General features: G+C 43.7%; 1 protein-coding gene across 1 annotated transcript; it reads left to right on the forward strand.

The window, feature by feature from the left end:
* The first annotated feature begins 4824 nt into the window (after positions 1–4824).
* SEC13 (SEC13 homolog, nuclear pore and COPII coat complex component) lies at positions 4825–15077 on the forward strand. Its single transcript, XM_067544383.1, has 9 exons — positions 4825–5349; positions 6932–6976; positions 8010–8125; positions 8587–8738; positions 10174–10307; positions 10938–11071; positions 11645–11765; positions 12712–12858; positions 14021–15077. Exons 1-9 carry the CDS (start codon positions 5191–5193, stop codon positions 14129–14131), a joined length of 1119 nt encoding a protein of 372 aa, XP_067400484.1. The 5' UTR covers positions 4825–5190; the 3' UTR covers positions 14132–15077.
* The last annotated feature ends 144 nt before the right edge of the window (positions 15078–15221 follow it).

Genomic DNA, 15221 nt, shown 5'->3' on the forward strand with positions numbered 1-15221 from the left:
GTTTTCCTCCCCCCCCCCCTTAGAAGTCGCTGGAAAGCTGAGCCCCTGCGCTGTGATCATGGGATATAAATAGCCCGCAGCCTCGGCGGCTGGGCGAAGGGCGCCCCCTGCTGGCAGTTATCCCCGGCCGCTCCGGTTACCGCGGGGCGCGGACAAGGGGCGTCCCCGTCCCCCCCCGTCACACTGCACCTCTCAGCTGGCGCCCTGCAATCAAAGGACAAGGACCAGCACGGAGAGGAGCTGCTGAGACTGATCATTCTCCTCCTTCCCTCCGAAGGGTCTGAACGAACTGCAGCTAAGGACTCTGCTTTAGGGTTTATGCCCTGGCTGCATTGACGCTGTGCTGGATGGTGGCATTAGATAGACCCTGCCTGTGGACGGGCTTGCCTTGCAAGTGAGAGATGACCCACCCTCCGTGTAGCATTTTGTCCTAGTTGTACCTTACAAACCAGGCTGGCTGCCGTCCATGTTTCACTCTCACATTTGGTGGGTGATTTTTTTTTCATGACCCACCCACCCCTTGTAAGGCTGAAACAAATAAGCAAAATTAAGAATCTCGGCTCTAATACCTTAAGTAGTTTATGGACAGCCCCCTACCCCTGGGGGGATTCTGGTGGTTGCAGTTAATAATATCCCTCCCCCTTTATAATGTACAAGGCCCCCACATGGGGGGGGAAAGGGTACACTTTACCTGGGCCTAGGGGGGGCCTGGCCCAGGCTGCAATCCCCATTTCCATGAGGAACATTTTTTTCATGCTCATGAGATTGTATGTATGGGATGAGGGCCTGTGTGGGAGGGGGCCCGTGTTACAAGTTTGTACTGGGCCTGAAAAAATGATGCTTGGGCCCTGATAATGTAAAGCACCAGTAGTAGTTTGAGTAATAACTATGATCTTTGTAAACTGGTCTCATGCTTCTCCAGGAAGCTGGCTGTACAATCAGTTAATAAAGGTTTATAATGTACCATAGGATCCTTCAGTTTGAAAGATAGGGTACAAAAGCGAGATCATTACCACAGAGTCTTTCAGTAGCTCCCCCTTCTCCACGGCATTAAAGGGGAGCTTTCAGTCTTTACCTTTTAAGGATGACCCTACCAAATTCACAGCCATAAAAAACGCATCATAAACCGTGAAATCTGGTCTTCCCCCCATGAAATCTGGCTATTGGAGGGGAGATGAGATTTCACAGAGCTGGGCCGCCAAAGAACAGCAGTTGCTGGCCAGGAGCCCAGCTCTGAAAGCAGTGCCCAAGGTGGCATGATACGGGGGAGAGGGCATCATTTTGGGGGAGGACATAGGACTGATCTTACAGGTGGGCGATTGCCCAGAGTCCTGTGGTCAGGGGGTGTGTGATCACCTCTTCCCCCCCCACACAACTAGCCCAAGGCCTCCCTAACTCCTAAGTACTGAGCCTGGAGCAAGAGATTGGCAAGGCTGGGGGTGCCTCAGACAGGACTCCTACTCCCTGCTGGGCTCCAGCTGCTAGGTCTGGATGGGCTGAGGAGGGACAGGATTTCCTCTTTCCCTGCATGGGCCACTTCTGGGGCTGGGTCAGACCCACCTCCGAGAGCCTCTGCCGACTGCAGGAAGGTCTGCGGTTGCTGGCTGGGAACCCAGCTCCGAAGGCAGCAGCAGCACAGAAGTGAGGGGGGTACATAATTAAACTCACTGGCTCATGTGTATTACACGTCCCTCTCATTGCCCAGTTCGCAAAGGATATGAGTCCGTTACAACTCCTAGCTACAGAACCTGGCTCTTTAGCTCAAGCTATGGCAGCTTTTGCATTTAACTCTGGAGGTGCCTAGCGATTGGCCAAGGTGGTGGCTGTCACACTAGCAAAATATTATAGTCTATTAAAGTTTTCATAAGGAGATTGTTTCTTTATTATATTCCAGTAGCACTGGGAGGTCCCAGCATGCTACTCACTTTACATACACCAAGACAGTTCTGGCCCCGAAGAGCTCACATTCTATATAGACAACACAGACAAGGATGGAAAAATTGAGGCACAAAATTACTTGGCCAAAGTCACAAAGGAAGTCTATGGCAAACATGGGGAATTAAACCCATAAGGTCCCAGGCCTTATCCACAAGACCATCCTCCCTTCTTTCAATAGCAAATAAATAACAACTCTTAAAGACAACATTAAAAAGAGACAATTAACATTAACCGAGACAAGCGTTAGAGTTTTATAAATGCTAATGCTTATAAATAAGAAAGCTTCATGTCAGGTCATTTTAGGCCCAAATGTAGGTTTTCTTTACAAACCAAAATTTGAATAGAAACTTTTTAATAACAGTAAGACAAATGTACAAAGATTGTAGTTTGTTTTTAAACTTTGCAGAAACCCAAACACTGTTATTTCATGAGAACCAGAAAGAGAAACCAACAAATAGTTTTCAGTGTCCAAACCGAGTGAAATGCAAAAAGTAAATAAACAAAATGAATGATGAAAAAGTTAATTTAAACATTTTCACTTGGAATCTCAGGTGTTGTTAGTAACTTAGACAAAGCTATTTGTGCTTTTTTAAGTCTACATGCGACATAATTATTTGTATTATGTTAGCGTCTAGAGATTCTAGTTACGGACCAGGGCCTCAGCTATGCTAGGCATTGTACAAACACACAAAAAAACCACAACAGTAACTTTTCCAATCTATTGTTTTGCTGGTATCTCTGCACTGCGGAGACAGTGATCTTAGCTCTGGGGATGCATGGGTGGGAGTACATGATGAGATTGCTTTGCAAAGCACATGGAGATGGCCTTGATGTATTGCACAAAGAGCAAGAGGTTCAGTTCCTCTAATTCCCTTTTAATAGATCATCTTCTTCACTAGTAAATTGTCCAGAATGCAAGAGCGCTGCTTTCAGCAACCTACAATCATGTTACATTTGCCCTGCAGTCTTCAGGTTGGCTGCCTGTAGGGTTGCAGAGTAATGTAAATAGGTCTTTTTGGCTTTTAAAGCTTGTGGGATACAATATTAGCTCTTAGATAACATTTTTCATCTGAAGATCTCAAAGCACTTTGCAAAGGAAAGTAAGTATAATTTTCCACACTTGACAGTTGGAAAGACTGAGACAGAGAAACATTAAATGACTTACCCAAATTCTCCACATTGATCAATGAAAATGGCAGGATTAGAAATACCTAACTCCCAGTCCACAGACCTTACCACTAGACCGCACTGGCTTCTAGCTGCAAGGGCTATTCTACAAATATCATCTTAAGGTCCCACTGATGTATCTTAAGTTGTTAAGTAATTGCATCTTATCCCTTCACATCTGTCAGAGACATTCCCTCCTTTTTACTGAAAACTCAAAACATTCTCCCTCCCTCCCTCATAAAAAGGATTTCTGTTATGACCACTATTTGCCCCCACATTTATTTCTTCTCCCATGTATATATTTTTGGTGTTAGATGCTCAGTAACATTATCTTTTTTATAGAAGGGAAGTGATTTTATTTTGTATTATTGCTCCCATCTTATTGGAGTGCTCTGGGCCCATTGAGGTAAAGACCATGATTAAAAATGAAGTTGTTATACCATGACAAATCTGTGGCCATCTGAGTTTTCACATTTGCAATTATTCTGCACACAGTGGCCACAGAAATCCCAATTAATAGTTTGAGATGCAAAAGGGTAAAATTCTTACTTCGGAGCCAGCTGACTTTATTTATAGGGTGACTATATGTCCTGATTTGGCAGGGACAGTCCCTTTTTTAAGTCCTGTCTCGGCCATCCCAACTTTTTTGGTAAAAGTGGGCATTTGTCCCATTATCTCTTGCCAGCTTGATCAGAATAGTGGGGTATGGAGGAACGTGTGTGTGTGAGGAGCAGTGATGCCAGCTCCATGCAGGAGAAAAGGCTGTTCTTGAGCAAGCAGTGACCCCAGTCCTGCATTGGAAGGGGGGCTTGGGCCAGCTCTGCACATAGGAGGGAGGGCTTGGGCTAGCCCCATGCAGTGTCCCATTTTCCCTTTGGGAAATATGGTCACCCCATTTATTTAAAATCCAGGAGACTTTTCCTCCCACAGGCTCTGCTCTAATTATGAGCTCTATGTGGCTGCATGGAAACTCACTGCAGGACTGGGGCCTTGTAAGATAGCAATTTTGAGAGGTTAACCTTTGAGATGCCTCTCAAAATTGAGTTGTGGTGTCCCAACAACTGGAAGAAACTTTCAACAGTTATGTTTAAAAATGGGAGTCAAGGGGCTGGTTTCCTTTGTGAAACCATAATACTATAGTCATGGCTTTCAACCAGTAGTGCTGGAGAGGCTAGTAGATGCTGGCCAAAGTTGAGAAATGCTTGGAGCTTGGTTCAGCTTATTATAGAGATAAGTCCCAAGCCACTAAGTTTTAGGCCAGATGTGAACTTCCACAAAGTTTGAGACTGTTTCAGTTGAGATTTTGGCTTATCTCTAGCAGTATGGCTGGGCCTTCCACACTGTTCTGTACATTATTCACCTGTTAAATCATGCCAGCTCTAACCTGCTGGTGCTGCTCTCTCAAAGACATTGAATTAATGGCAACTGGACAACAAAACCAGAAATGTAGGGCTCATCCACATGGGAAGTTGTTCCTATTTAACTGTTCTACAGTTCACTTCAGCTAAACAAGAAAGAGGCATTCTTATTCCAGCCTCTGTGTCCACACCTGCAGCTAATCAGGAATGACTGACTGGACTCTCCCCTCACCCCCTTAGGCAACCAAGCCCTTAAATCTGGTTAAATGGGCAACCATCTGAGGGTCCACGGTGGGCTGGTCCATCCTAAAGGGCAAGTCTAGGAGCAGATGCTATTTGGGTCGCTGGGAAGTTTGGGGCCATTGCATAGGACCTTTTAGGAAGTGAGTCAGGGTTGAAATCCTCCCTCCTTTCATTAACTTCATATTAGAGAAGTGAGTCCCCCACAAGCTAAGAGCAACTCCAGGCTGGAGGACTCAGAGCTGGAAGGAGATTAGCTGCCTGCAGGCACTGGGTGGCCGGTGGCTAGGCCTAAGGAAGCAGGGTGTGAGGTGGTGGCAGTGGGTGAGGAAGCCAGTCCTGGAGTGGTCAGTGACTACACCGAGCAGGACAGTGCCCGGGGTGTGGAGGGACCGGGGCTCGAGCGGGCCAGTGTGTCTGTCTGGCCCTGGCCAGGCCTGAGTGGCAGGCGGAACCTTTGCGTGGCGGGCAGAAGAGCGTGGGGCGCATGTTCCCGACCGGGGCTGCTTCGTCGCCGGAACCGAAGCTCGGCCTGGATTTGCCACGTCTGAGAAGTGCCGCCAGTAGCCGGGGCCCGGCCTGCCGCCAGAGCACAGCGGGGTCACGCCGCCAGAGCAGCGCCAACGCGAGTGCCGCCGCCGCCATGGTAAGGTACCCGCGAGCTGCTTATTTCCTCCGGGCAGGGAGCCCGGGCCATCTGCTGCGTGCGCGCGGCGATCAGGCTCATCCCGAGCCCCGTCTGCCCCCCACAGCTCGGCCTCCCCTCAGGATGGGCCCTTCTCGGCGCACTCCCTGGACGGGGTTTGGGCCCTGAGGTACTGCCTCCCCCCGTGCCAATCGGGGTGGGGGAGGGGAGCTCTTACCACTTTCACACCGACCCGAAGTGAGGACGGGGCCTCACTTCCTCGTCTGTCGGAGGCTCCAGAGTTCCCCCCCCGCGCCATGCAGGGCCCTGCCCAGGTGATGTCTCCATGCCCCCGCAGGCCCTTAGTGCGGCCGTTCAGCAGCCTCCCTACCCTCCCCCCCCATGGATCCCTGTGCCCGCGTTTGCCCAGTTGTGTGACTGGTAGCAAATAAAACAGTCGAGGGAGTGGCCTGTAGGATAAAGATGATCACATCAAGTTTTATTCGTAAAAAAAGAGGAATTAGAAGCGTAGGCCTAGCTGCTGCTGCTGCTTTTGGTTGTTCCACAAGCTACGGTGGGGAAGATATATAAACTTTAACAGCCGCATTAGGCGTTGTCTTTGATGTTTGATACATGCCGAAAGCTTGGTCTGTGCTACCAATTTATATTGCTCAGCAGTATGGAAAATCCACACCTCTGAGCATCACAGTCACACCATCCTAACCCCCGGTGTAGACAGCGCTATGTTGACAGGAGGGCATAGCTATTGCCTCTCATGGAAGTGGATTAACTATGCCTACAGGAGAAGCTGTCTTGGTGTAGTCGTGTCTTCACTGAAGTGCTACAGCTGCACTGGTGCAGCACTGTAAGTGTATAACAGCCCTTATGTAGTGCTTCACATCCTAGCTGTCCTCCTTTTAGGGACAAGGGACAAAGGGCAGGACAGGGACAAAGAGTATTGCTAGGGCAATGTGGGGAAGCTTGCATTGCTACTGCCTGGGCTTTCTCTTTTTCATAAATCAAGAGAGGACTTCATTTTCCAGGGGTGGGAGTGTGGGGGTCAAGCCAGTGCTAAATTCACACTTATCAACATCCATAACAAAGCATGCCTATTTGTACTTTCTCCACCTTAACCACAACACTTGCAAAAATAAAGGGAGATGGAGTTCTTATTGGATGGAATATCCTTAGGCCTTGTCTCCACTAGCAGTTATGCCAACAAAACTTTTGTTGCTCAGGGGTGTGAAAAAAACAAACAAGCCCTGAGTGACATAAAGTTTGTCAGCATAAGTGCTTGTGTGAACAGCGCCACATTGGCAGGAGATGCTCTCCAGTCCCTTATTTAGGTGGTTTTATTGTGTTGGTGGGAGAGCTGTCTCCTGTCAACATAATGTGGCTACACAACTCTTACAGCAGCACAACTGTACTGATACAGCTGTGCCACTGTAAGTTTTATGTGTAGACTAGTCTTTAGTGAAGCATAGCTGAAAATATCTTACCTAGGTATTTTAATATAAAATCGCCTCTGGCTAAACCATGTTAGTTTCCATCTGCAAGTTGGTATTTGCACTAAATCTGATTTTTCTCCCTCCTTCTCCCATAGGTGTCAGTAATTAACACTGTCGACACCTCTCATGAGGACATGATTGTAAGTATTTTATTTTTTTTTAATTCTAATAAAAGCAGAGTATTTTTTCTTCAGTAAAGCAAATGTTTTTATGTATTTATTTTTAAACTACCATAGTGGGGAAAATTCTGCTCTGTTACCTTTGCAATCCCAGTGACTTCAATGAGGTTATCCTTATGGCACCTCCTAGTAACAGCTGGAGTGATTGTGTAGTACACACAGGAGGAGATAAGGGGGATGTGTTACAGTTTTGGATAGAAGAAAGCAAAAGAGACAGTTTGGAGAACTGTTAATCCTATTTCATTTGGTGACAGCTAGGGAAGTGGAGCTGGTGGAGGAAGGAGAAACAATTTAGAGCTCTCATTCTGATGTCTGGGATCTGCTGCTGTGAAACAACAAAAAAACAACTACCCTAAGAATGTAGGCTGTTGCTTAAAGAACTCAAATAATGAAATTGAGGAAGGTTAATGTGTGCATACTTATTTAGAGAAGGAATATCATAAAACCTCAGAACATGAGTCTTCCACCCAAAAGACCAGGACCTTTCAATCACTGCACTCTTTTGACTTGGGTACTTTATATGAAAGCATCTCAAAATGATTTACAATCATTGATTAACGAAGCCTCTGAGTACACAGATGAGAGTAGGTCAGTATTTTTTTTTTTTTTTTAATTTTACAAAGAGGGAAACTGAAACAAGGAAAGATTAAGTAACTTACCCAGGGCTACAGATTCAGTGAAAGAGAATGGAACCCCACAATATCAGATTCCTGTCTCTTGCTCTAACTACTAGACACTACTTTTTATTGTAGTGGAGTGATGTACCCAAGTCAGAGAGAAGTGTAAAATAGTTACTTTTAATATCTGCATTTTAATAACTCTTTTGTCTAGTTAAAACAAGAAAATATTTCTGGGGAACAAAATGATTTGTGTGAACAAGTTAACTTACAAGATCGCTAACAATTGCTACAGCTACTTTTAAAGTGTAAAATCTATGATATTTATTAATCCAGCCAGAGTTTGCAAATGTTAATGGAAGTCTGTTACCTTCCAGCATGATGCTCAGATGGATTATTATGGTACTCGATTAGCAACCTGCTCCTCTGACAGATCTGTAAAAATCTTTGATGTAAGGAATGGAGGGCAAATCCTCATAGCTGATCTGAGAGGGTGAGTACATGAAATGGAAAAGAATCTCATGTAAACTAATCCATGGATTATTGCATGACTGTCAGGTGGGACGGTATTGGAATTACTCTTAATGCAGGATATTATCACAACACTAATTAACCATAAATTCCTTTATTAAATCAAAAGGCCTTTATGGTATTTATACAGTTGGTCTAAACATGTCTAAAAAGCATAAATAATAAGCAATTTACTATATCCAAACAGTAACAAAACAGTTGATAAGCCTTTGGTCAAGATTCTTACAAACAGGCCAGAGTCGTTCATTGTTCCCCCACTTTCATCTTGACACTACAAAGGTGTCTGGTAGTCACTACTTTAATTATTTATGAAAAAAAGTTGCTTTATGATTTGCTTGCTATGAAACAGGCAAGATTGAAAGGGGTTTCTCCTCTTCAAATGCTGTGCTTTTCTTACTTCTCCCATCTAATTTTTTTTTTTAGCCATGAAGGTCCTGTGTGGCAGGTTGCCTGGGCTCACCCCATGTATGGGAATATTCTGGCCTCCTGTTCCTACGATAGGAAAGTTATTGTCTGGAAGGAAGAAAATAGCACTTGGGAAAAGACATATGAGTACACAGGACATGACTCCTCGGGTACGTGGACTGTTCTAGCGGTGTAAATGGGCAGAGGGGATCAAGTTATATATGAGTGAATCTTTTTGTTCATCTATTTATATAAGTGTGTATGTTCTTTGATAGTTGTGGGTGTTGGGAGGTGATGGGGGTTTAAGATTTTAATGTGATATTTTATTAAATAGGAAAAAATGACCACTTCATAAAGTACTCTCTTAAATTTATCGGGCACGGAGAACAGTAGTACAATATAGTGCTTCCTTCCCTTTGTGGCCAATCTCTAGCTTGATAGCTCATTATATATAACATGAGCATTATATGATAGCATTGTATGCTATTGTGAGATATCACACAAACAGTGGGTTCCTAACTGAACAAGCTTACAGTCAGATCATAGATGGTGGGTATAATACTGCACACTACAAAGAGAATGGTATATGATTACTGTCTAGCAGGAATGCTCCCAGAATAGATGGGGTTAGTTGGTTGGTTTGGTGGTGGTGGTGGTTTTATACAGAGGCTGCTGTCTGAGGGCAGCAGGCCTTCCTGGGCCCAAACTGGATCATCCCACCCCCTTTTTTTTTTTTTAAACCCACAAGACCCTGGGTTGCTGTGGTAAGCCTCCTAGGAAGAGTGGAAAACATGTAGGAGCCTAATCCTGCTGCTTCATGCCATGTCAGTTTAGCTTGAGTAAGGACTGCAGGATCAGGTCTTCAGTGTGTACTGCTCTTTTTAATGGGCTAACTGAGCTGCTGTTGGATAACATGAGGTACTTGCTTCTAAGATTGAGCCTGACTGAATTCTGCATTAAAGGTTTAAGACTCTAACTCATTTAACAGAATATGGCTGTAGACTTACAAAAACTACAAATAAATGCATTCTGTGGTGTCTGGGTGGAGGCGGGGGGGAAGGAGTGGGTTGGCCGGAGAAGTCTCTCTGCACACATCTATCACATCCCACAAGAGATCATCACAAGAAGTTTGTGGCCAGCAATCACTCTACAGTGTTTTGTGCTGGCTAGAATCTAAGTACTCTTACCTCCAGGGCTTGAACTCAGTCTTTGCATCACTCCCATTCCCAGGGAGTGAAAGGAACAGGTTTTGGAACCTAAACATCATTATGCACAGTAGTAAGCTGTGATCCCATTAAATACTAACCTGACACAAATGAATATGGATTAAAACAAAATAGCTGTTCTGTTTTCGTCTGCCTCTTATGTTGATGCCTAAAACTCAGCTCCTGGCTCTGTGGTCTCAGCTGTCAGAGAAGATGCTCAAGATTTTGAACTATGCTTTTAAAAAAAAAAAAAAATCCCTGCAGCATTTTTATCTTCAATAAGGGCCCTTAAGCTGATTAAAAAGATAACTTACTTCATCTTAGTGCCTTACCCTTGGCTTCCAAAGTGTCATAGCAGGCAGTCACCAGATAGCAATCCAGTCTTCAATATGTTTGACAGTGAATTCCGTCTGCTGGGCACCACATGACTACGGCTTGATCCTGGCCTGCGGAAGCTCTGATGGGGCCATTTCATTGTTGAACTACACAGGCGAAGGGCAGTGGGAAATCAAAAAGATAAGCAATGCGCATACTGTAAGTGTATTTCTATAGCTGCATGAACATGCACGTTGCTCTCTAGACAAACAGTACTGGATCCCCAAAGGGCTTACAGTCTAGATCAAGATAGAGAACAGTGAAGTGACACACACTTGGTGTGGAAGTGTCACGTTTCACCTTGGGAAACTACAGTGTCTTTGTTAAAAGTAAAATACAGATGGAAAGCTATTCTACATTGTGGACAGTGAAATGATTGCAGTGTCAGCTTTACCCTGGGACTTCAAATGCTGCTTTTATTAATAGTCATTCAAATCTGTAGCACTGTGCAGCTGTGCCTTGTCTTAGAAAAAGCAGAAATTGGTTTATCTACCCATTTGCATGTGAAAGGTGTAGTTTTGTCCACTAAAAGCTTTTTCTTCTCCCCCTTTTTGCCCCCTTGGCCATTCCTGGTCTTGTCAATAACTGTTGAGTTGAGGCTAGACTGTATCTGGTCTGCTTGCTCATCAGATCTCAGTACAGCATTGTGTAGGAAACTTAGCTCCAGGAGTCATCCCTGGATGCTTGCTCCCTAGGAGCAACATGGAAGGTACAGATAGATTTCCCCTTTAAAATTAAAGATGCTGGGCTTACAAAAGACACTAACAGTGAAATTCTGTTCTTGCTCAGATTGGTTGTAATGCTGTTAGTTGGGCCCCTGCCGTTGTACCAGGAAGCCTTATAGACCAGCCATCTGGTCAAAAACCAAATTACATCAAAAGATTTGCTTCGGGCGGCTGTGACAACCTCGTCAAGATTTGGAAGTAAGCATCTCCACTGTCTGAATTAGAGTCTTCGTTTCTTTTCTCTTTCTGCACAAGGGAACAGTTTCTTTGCTGATCCCCCAAATAGCCTTTATATGCCATTGTTGGTATCTCAAATAATACTTTAAGCAATTCCATGTTGTCTTCTTTGCTTTAAAAACTTTTCTCAACAGTTCCATGACTTTTGCATTGTATTGCATTATTATGGTGGTTAATACTCAACACAATCCTGCTTCACTTTGTATCTTAGGAAGCTGATACATTTATTCTTTGAATTTACTTCTGGCACAGCCAGTGAAAATTATATTCCAGCTCTGACACCAAGAGTTGAACAGATCATGAAAAGTGAATTCTCTTGTCCCTAGAGCAGCTACCCTTCAAGTCAGGCCTGTGTTACACTGAGGGAGAGAAGAAGGGGATGTTTGCATTGTTAGCATTATGGATAAATCAGACACCCTCTCAGGAGTATTGAATACATTACAAAACAGTACCTTCTAACATGGGAGATTGGAGGGCAGAAGCAGAGAAGTTGGGGTTGTTTCTTTGCATGAATATGTCTTACAATCTCTTCAGAGAGGAAGATGGCCAGTGGAAGGAAGAACAGAAGCTGGAAGCTCACAGTGACTGGGTCCGAGATGTAGCCTGGGCTCCCTCCATAGGTTTGCCAACAAGTACCATTGCCAGCTGTTCACAGGTAAGACTTCTATCAGTGAGAAACGTGCTGGCTCTGAAGATATCCCCTCTCGTCCCCCCCCTCACTTCATTATCTTTTATATAGCACAGCAAGCTTGCAGTAGGAGAGATGTTAGAGATGGAAAAAGCTATATTAAATCATTTTGCCAATCCATTGTTCTAGAATGCTGTGTCCAATCTGTACTTAGCTGAACTACTCCACTACTTCCCTTAAGAAATTTCTACAGAGTTTAAGAGCTCAGAAGCTTAACAGATGTAATATTTGACAAGAGCGAATGAGTAGGTCAGTGCAGCAAAGACAGTCATTTGATAAAGGAAAAGGGAGTACAGAGAGTCCCACTACGAAGTGTGCGTCTAAAATGAAAATCTCTTAATGACTTGAGATCAAACTTGCTCAGTTCACAAATAAAAATATTTTTTTCTCTAGTTGCTAGCCCTGCAAATGCAACCTGGGATTTGAAGGTCCAGCCCTCCTTTCAGGCCTATGCATCTTCAGCAGTAATAAAGATTCTGCAACTGGTATTTATTGAACAATTTCATTGCTGCACATCCCAGAGAAGAATCCAGTTTGCTCTCATGTGGCTGCATTGGCTTTGTAAGAATGGCAGAATAAAAAGTAGCAAGAACTTATTCATGGCAGAAAATTCAGCTGATGTGACCCAGAATGCTCAGGGAGCAGATCTCTTGAGGAAGGATGTGTCAATATCTACATAGCTACTTTTCTGACCCAAACAGCACATTTTTATTTAGATGACTTAAAAAACCCAAACTTGTCCAGAATGGTTGTCAGTGTTTTTAAACGAATGCACATAAAATGACTATTTCACAGATCATGTTATAGCTGCTTTTTGAAGTGAGCGGAGTACAGCTAGAAAGCCCAGATACTCTTGTTTCAGTATTACTGTGCATCACTATTGGTTCTACAGATGTGTTTTGCTTTATCTCAGGATGGTAGAGTGTTCATCTGGACATGCGATGATGCCTCTGGAAATTCATGGTCACCAAAATTGCTGCACAAATTCAATGATGTAGTTTGGCACGTTAGCTGGTCTATTACTGCAAACATTCTTGCTGTGTCGGGAGGAGACAATAAAGTGAGTGCTATGACTTGAATTTTACTCTTGTATGTGGCTCCTCTCATTAGAGCTAACTGCGGGAGCACAATGCTAACTTAAGCTCTGAGCTGTTCAGTGCTTTTCCAAGTGTTCAGTTGAGCCATATGCAATAGAGGTAGCCAAATACTGAACATCTTAAATATCAAGAACATGATTTCCAATGTAGACTCCAGTCCAGCACTAAGTGGTGTCTTCATTCTTGTTACTAGTGGATGTACAAGCCAGTCCTCTTAACAAAATACTTTAACGCCAGTTTGAAAATAAGATTGTTTCATTCAGTGGAAGAAAAACACTTGATTTTTAAAATACTAGAGAGCTAAATGTTTTGGAGTATTTTGAAAAATAAAATCCTTCCAGTGTACATACTCTGTGAGTAGAGGGGTAGTTGGAATTTATTTTGGAGAGAATGGCATAGTCCAGATTCGGGTGGTCAATTAACCAGCTACCCTGGCCTAGCCAAGATAGTCAGCAGAAACATCAGGCAAAGAGGACTACTTTGATCTGGGAATTGTCGTTCTTTTGTATGAGGTTTCATTTTTCACATTACCAGTCACAGGTGAATCTAAGTGAGGTGTTCAACTCTCTTTTCCTCACCCATTAACCTTCTTAAGTATTCTAGTGTTGCCTATTTATTATACATTACCTTTCCTGTTCCCTTACCAGAATGGGCCAGACTCCTGCTCAACTATTTAACACTGCTTTTTGCCAATGAATTCTTTCTTGAGTATGGAAGTGCAGCATTTTGTGGGATGCAGTATAATGTAATTAGAATTTCAGTCCAGGATTGTTTGATGGCAGGGGAAATAAGACTTACACTTCAATTAGTGTCTTAGGTAGGAAGTTAAGATACTGTCTCTTCCTTGTGTAATTATAAGTGTCATAACTTACGCATGAGGATGTCAGTCATTGTCTGGGCTGAGAGCATTATGAAGTCTTTTATTATTAGGCACAAGCCTGTGGCTAGTTAAGGAGCAATATTACCAAAAAGAGGTGACTGGAATTAGCAATATATAGAAGGGTTTTTAAAAAGTGGTATGGTGGGGAAAGACCACGTGGTGTACAGTGGACTCCAAAAGAGGGAAGTGGAAGAGTATTGGTATTTTATTGAGGCTAATGCTTCTCTTTCCTGATCTGTTTTCAGGTCACTTTATGGAAGGAATCAGTAGACGGACTGTGGGTGTGCATCAGCGATGTCAATAAGGGCCAAGGAGCAGTGTCTACTATTACAGAGGGTCAGCAGAACGAACAGTGACAGCATTAGCAATCTAGTTGCAATGCGAAGAGATTGATCACTTCACATGATTTATGACTCTTCAAGAGCCTGTTGATGATAGGTTTTATCCAAGGTGGGGAAACAAAATATGTATATATATAAAAATCTGATGAACATCCTTTAACCGTTTATGGTAAAAGCTACCAACACAGTATTGATCATCAGCCTTAATGTCAGTTTTCTGAAATCAAAGATGAACTGCACAGCAGAATACTGTGCCCTATACTGTTCCTTTCTGATGTGTCATCAGAACCTCCCTTCCCCTGTATGAGCAGGTTTAATTAGAAAGAGCATAGTCTGACTTGTTCTTTTTTGCTGGAGGACTTTGGCTAATATTTGGGGAGACTAACGTGAGGACATCACAGCTGTGTGCTGAAATTTGAGCTGTGGCTCTCCCAGCCCCCAGTGGAAAGGAATCTCTGACCAAGGCTCAACATCCCCTCCTTTCAGCTTGAGCTGTTCTCTCACAAATCAAGTCCCCTAAAGACTGACCTTGAGCATAAAGAGAATCAGATCCTGATAGCTAGTGAAAACAATCTGAGGGTGAAATGAAGGGAAGCACAGAGACGATCTTAATGTGAAAAGGAGCAGTGAAGTGTACAAAGATATTTTTGCTGAACAATTTGCCTTTAAACTTAGTTGAAAGCTCTTATTTAAAAATAAACTTCCCAAATCTTCAAAGCTATTAATTTAAAACTATTTCTTTTTAGACATTTGGGTACTGTACCTCAGGTGTCTTGGTTTCAATAAAAATGAAATAAAGGCCTATTGGTTACAAGCCTGATATTCTGTGCTAATTCCTGAGAAATAATATGTAGCTCTTGTATAGCTCTTTTCATGAGCAAATCTCTTTACCAAGGAGGCCAGTGTTATCCCTATTTTACAGATAGGGAAACAGAGGCCCAAGGAGGGGAAGTGACCTGCCCAAGATCACCCAGCAGGCCGGTGGCAGAACCCAGCATAGAACCCAGCTCTCCTGAGTCCTAGTCTAGTTCTCTTTTGAGTAGGCCACCCAGCCTCACTTGCAATGGTTTACCATGAGTGTCTATCCAACATGTCCAGTTAATCA

Source organism: Emydura macquarii, unplaced genomic scaffold, assembly GCF_026122565.2.
Source record: "Emydura macquarii macquarii isolate MOO-44397 ecotype Brisbane River unplaced genomic scaffold, CSIRO-AGI_Emac_v2 contig_968, whole genome shotgun sequence".
NCBI lineage: Eukaryota > Metazoa > Chordata > Testudines > Chelidae > Emydura > Emydura macquarii.

Excerpts from the sequence above, each read along its gene's own strand:
- SEC13 (XM_067544383.1), top strand. The coding sequence starts at position 5,191 with ATGTTCCCGACCGGGGCTGCTTCGTCGCCGGAACCGAAGCTCGGCCTG. Across the intron at positions 6,977-8,009 it reads CCTCTCATGAGGACATGATT|CATGATGCTCAGATGGATTA; the intron begins GTAAGTATTTTA and ends GTTACCTTCCAG. Across the intron at positions 11,072-11,644 it reads AACCTCGTCAAGATTTGGAA|AGAGGAAGATGGCCAGTGGA; the intron begins GTAAGCATCTCC and ends CAATCTCTTCAG.